The sequence below is a fragment of the Etheostoma cragini genome, chromosome 9, assembly GCF_013103735.1.
Source record: "Etheostoma cragini isolate CJK2018 chromosome 9, CSU_Ecrag_1.0, whole genome shotgun sequence".
Lineage (NCBI taxonomy): Eukaryota > Metazoa > Chordata > Actinopteri > Perciformes > Percidae > Etheostoma > Etheostoma cragini.
The window spans coordinates 19,885,580-19,890,786 of NC_048415.1; the positions used below are offsets into that span (position 1 = coordinate 19,885,580).

A 5,207-nucleotide genomic window follows, 5' to 3' on the forward strand; every position below is an offset into this window, starting at 1 on the left:
CATGATGGTTAGGATTTTTTTTCACCTTTAATAATAAACACCTTCATTTACAAATTGCATTTTGTGTTTACTTGTGTTCTCCTTGACTATTGATTAAAGTGGTTTGATGTTCCGAAACACTTAAGTGTGACAAACATGCAAAGCAACAGGAAATGAGGAAGGGGGCAAACACTTTTTCACACCACTGTATTAAAGTACAATGAAAGATCCAATCAGTAGGGGCGATAAGGCTTAGAACCATTTATCATTATGATCTCATTATTTCCAATACTTCCCAGCATTATATAACAATAATTCCTAATACTATTATTAAATAACACAGCCTGGACCAAGGGGGTGATGACCTCCAAGCTCCTGTAGTCCCCAGTAGTGACAGAGCTTTTAATCGGTCTGACTCCAACACTGTCTGAACAACCCGACTTTTATTTTGTAGGTGTGTGACGCATCCCGACAGCCCTTATTGGATACTAGGGCTGTAATCAACCAAAGAAAATCTTGGTCGACTGAAATCGTGAAATTTTTGACTAAAAATCGACGGAGGGGTGGAAAAAAATGCAAGATTAATTTACTTTACTGTCCCGCAGTACTTGTCCTTGTAGGCTATTTGCAGTATATTAAATCGTTTTTGACCTAATTATTTTGCACTAAAATGCCACTCATCTGTCGGCGCTGTGATGCAGTCATGCTCGGTGCATGTCCTCGCACGGAGCGCGGAACACGGAGCTCGGCTCCGCGGCTCAGACACAAATAGACTTAATTTAAAGCTTTCACTCTTAAACACAAAACTCAACAATTCCTTCCGCGATATTATTTTTGCGTTTGGATGGTAGAGGCTTAACATCCAGTGGGGTCTGGGGGGGTCTGGGGACTGCTACCGTGGTTGCGGGTGGGTGCGCCGGTAGTTATAAAACGATTATTAGACTATAAAATATGCCAATTCTGATATGTTCATATAGCCTACTCAAAACAGACAGGGCAACCTAACGCAGAAAAGTTAGCTACCGTTTTTAAGTGATATTCCATCTTTGTAGTCGAGCTGCGATATGCAAACTGTTGCTTGCAAACATTGCATTCGACTTTTATCCGTTATCTATTTTTGTAAAATGCTGCCACACTGCCGATGTTTTCGACATAGTTGAGGAGGGCTGACTGTAAATTAAACACTCACAATTAAATAAATATTCAGCAAACCACTAAAAAAAGGATTTCTAGTTCTTTCTTCAATCTGTCCCCAGTGGGTTGGGCTAATCCAACAAAAGAGAAAACAAGAGGGGTGTTCTGAAGACAGACTGTTACATGTGAAACAGGGATGCTCTGAAAACACCCCATTAGCAATTAGTGCTTTCCACCCGTAGACCGTAATGGTTTATGCTTTCACCTGATAAAATAACAAGGCAAAAAAATCGACCAATCAAAACTTTGGTCGAGCCAGAACGTATCGACCAATAAATCGACTAGTCGACTGGGAGATTACAGCCCTATTGGATACAAATGCATTTTATGGCAGACATTACTCCTGACTTTTGGGAATTCAATGTAGAAAAAAATGTAATAGGTTGTAAGACCCTTTTTTTTTAAGAAGCTGAATTTACTGATTTTAAAGACCTGCAGATACCTTAACAATGTTGAAAAAAGCTGGCATAAAATGGAGGGTAGGCAAGTTATTGGTAATGAATTATCTGACAGAAATCCATTCTCATTAAGTTACAGATCATAAATAATTCATTTTACCCATTCCAAAACTTGGACAGTAATTATGTAACAGATCTTGAGGAATGGTGCTAACTGCACAATTATAATTGGAGATTGTTATCAAAATATCAATTTCAAAGACATCAAATGAGGTAAATAGAGCTTTTATAACAATCAATGACACAGAGCTTTCTCAGGCTGTCTCTGAACAAACTCCATTGACCTACTTCTAATATGTGGTCTTCCAGTCAGTCGCATCTTCCCCCTACTGTAATGCTCTTCTCTCGCTCGCCTACCCTCAGCAGCAACAAGAGCCCTAATAACAAGATCTAAGCAGGCGGAGCATTTAACACTTCTTTGGCCTTCTTTACATTAGCTACCAATACAAATAAAGGCTGATTTCAAAATCTTGCTTTGGATGGATTGACTACTTCATACATCATATATTTGTCTTCTCTTCGCTTTGTATACTCCAATATGTCTTTTACATTCTCTTGATTAAAAAGAACCCATGTAAGTTTGGGGTCCCCTGGTGGAGCTGCTCCCCCTGCAACTGTGTTTTTTTTTTTTAAAGTAATGTCTCCTTTTTGTGTATAATATTAGATTTTAGATTTTATTTTACTTTCATTAGATGGAAACTAACCTGAAGGCTTTGTAGAGTGGTCTGAACCAGCAGGTGTAACTGCACGGGCTGAAGAGGATGAGCCAGAGTAGGGAAAAGCCGAAGTTTATGGCATTTCCACCCCCAGCCCACCAAGCAATACATGAGATCACATTAATGCACAGTGTCCCTGAATACACTGCGAGGGAGAGAGGACAGTGGACAGACGAGAAAAGGAGAGAAAGGGTATTGATCGATGTTTCAAAAATAACACTGCATGTTTTTCGTCCAATGAAAATGATTAACACAAAGTTAGGACATGTAGCTACAGAGGCTTGCATAAGTTTACACACCCATGCTAAATTTGATTAAAAAGAGGAATAAAAAAACTGCTTTTGGAAATTGATCTTAATGCCTTAATTCAAACAATTTAGGAAAATCCAACCTTTTAAAGGACACCAATTTTCTTTGTGAATGAATAATTTATTGTATATAAATAAATGTTCTTCCTTAAAATACAGGGGGCATTAGTATACACACCCCTTTGTTAAATTCCCATAGAGGCAGGCATATTTTTATTTTTAAAAGGCCAGTTATTTCATGGATCCTGGATAGTATGCATCCTGATAAAGTTCCCTTGGCCTTTGGATTTAAAATAGCCCAACATCATCACATACCCTTCACCATAGCTAGAAAATAGCATAGTGTTATCTCAGTTAGCTTAATAGCTAGTTTGATTTGCATTGAGAGATGATCTTATGGAAAGTTCCCCATGCCTATGTAAGCCACTGTTTGTAAAAACACCTACTCATCCAAAGTGTGTAGACTCTGCGAACCAACTGCTGGTGGGGTGCGGGAATTTCCTCTTCAATGTTGTGATAAAAGCATGGCTTTATTCTCATGAACTGAGGCAGGGGAGGAAAGTTATTCACCCTTTCTGAAAGAGGAAGCAAAGTGTCATCATAATATTCATATTATTAGTGACTTACTATTTTATATTTGAGTATGTTACAACATGCTTGATTTCAGGGTGGAGGAGAATCGAATGTGGAAAAGTGGAGTGTATAGATAGATAGATTTAAGTAAAAATAAATAAAAAATTGACAAACCTGCCATTTTGAAATCCCAATTCTTTCCTGGATAAAAAGAAAATACGGAAATAAGCACTTGACACTCATATTTTGATTCAATTATAGACAAGAGACTTTTTATAAACCAACTTCACATGTCTGTTTGCTATATACCCAACCTAGCTAACCAGCTAGAAAACACGTAACTATAGTTTGTGTTCATTTGCTTAACGGCTAAGAACCTTGTTAACATTTGATTAGCATTCTATCATTAACCGTCAACCAGTTTAACTAACGCTAGTGACTAACGGAAACCGGTGGCTTTCCCCTGCTCCACATTCCAACTTTGGTCAAAGTGTTAACTAATGCTTATTAAAAACATGAAATTATCCAGTTTTCTTTCTACCTATGCCTGTGTGAAGTTACAATATAATTACTTTATGTGTGATATTTTAGCTATAACTAGCTAGCAAAGGCGCGGAGGCAGCCCAGTAACGTTAACGTTTGCAGTAGCAGAGGTAAGCTTAGTGTATCTTTGTATAACGTTGACGTTGTTGCTTCATTCGACTAGTTAACTTGCTGACAGTTGATGAGGAGTGAAAGGCTGTTACAGCTAACGAGTCAACGTAAAGCGTTATATAGATATGTCAATATTACCGAGATAGCGTTGATCTCCTCACGTTTCCGTCGACAACTGCAGGAATCTTTGCGCGTTCCCTACCCCATCGAACATACTGCGGCTGCGCCAAACCGAAACATTTTGTAGTTTTCAGCTGTTCATATTCAACACATTAGGGAGCCTGAAGAACTACAAGACCCAGGATAATGTGAACGGTAAACGGGATACGCGTGACTCCAACATGCATGACACCCGTGGAGTGTATTCTTTTTTAACTGTCTATGAGTGGACCCAGAGACTTTCTGGTGGACTCTAGAAGAAGAGTATCCTTGATGGATGTAGACAACTTTGTAAAAAAGAAACAGAATGATGAATGTTAGAATATATATGTTTGATGTGATGCTATATTTTAATCCAGATTGAAAATAACATGCTGCAACATCATGCAACTATTTGTTATAATGGTCAGGAGGAACCAAGCCAACTTTCCTGCACTTTATGAAATGTCCGTGAATTTATAGCACCATCATATCTAATTAAAAAAACAAAAAGCCATTAAATTAGATGATTACATTTAAATCATGTTAATATGATGCATTATTGGCATTACAAAATGTAAATGTAATATGTCTGCTATTCTTCTTTCTTGTTCTTGATTTATATATATATATATATATACACACACACACACACACACAGTATATCTGTTTGTATCTCTGGATATGAACTTGTTTGTGGGGGGAGATGGTGGATCCCACCCATGCAAATTATGCAAATAGGAAAATAGGCTACACACAGAAAAACAGTTCAGGACAGGCCATTATAATTTTTGAGCAGGTGGAATTCTTTGCCGTCAATTATGAACACATATCACTAATTCTAACAAAACTGTGGGTGGTGAGAGAGTGAGTCAGTGAATGAGTGACAAACCATGTTTTTAGACATTCAAAATGTGTAAAAGTAGCACTAGAATAAATAATGGACAACCAAAGATCTCAAACTTGGAATCATCAGACCAAAACCTCAGATTCCACTCGTCTAATGTCCATTCCTTGTGTTTCTTGGCCCGAACAAACCGCTTCTGCTTGTTGCCTCTCCTCTGCAGTGGTTTCCTAGCTGCTATTTGACCATGAAGGCCTGATTCAAGCAGTCTCCTCTTAACAGTTCTAGAGATGTGTCTGCTGCTAGAACTCTGTGTGGTATTCATCTGGTCTCTAATCTGAGC

General features: G+C 38.2%; 1 protein-coding gene across 1 annotated transcript in view; it reads right to left on the reverse strand.

Moving 5' to 3' along the window:
• The window catches only part of scamp4 (secretory carrier membrane protein 4), a 6,679-nt gene extending 2,421 nt beyond the window's left edge, over positions 1-4,258 (reverse strand). Inside the window, exons 1-4 of the mRNA XM_034881510.1 lie at positions 4,021-4,258; positions 3,403-3,429; positions 3,102-3,230; positions 2,336-2,492 (exon numbers count right to left, since the gene is read on the reverse strand). Of these exons, the coding sequence (XP_034737401.1) occupies positions 2,336-2,492; positions 3,102-3,230; positions 3,403-3,409 (293 nt within the window). The 5' untranslated portion in view covers positions 3,410-3,429; positions 4,021-4,258. The remainder of the gene's footprint in view (positions 1-2,335; positions 2,493-3,101; positions 3,231-3,402; positions 3,430-4,020) is intronic.
• Positions 4,259-5,207: the final 949 nt, after the last annotated feature.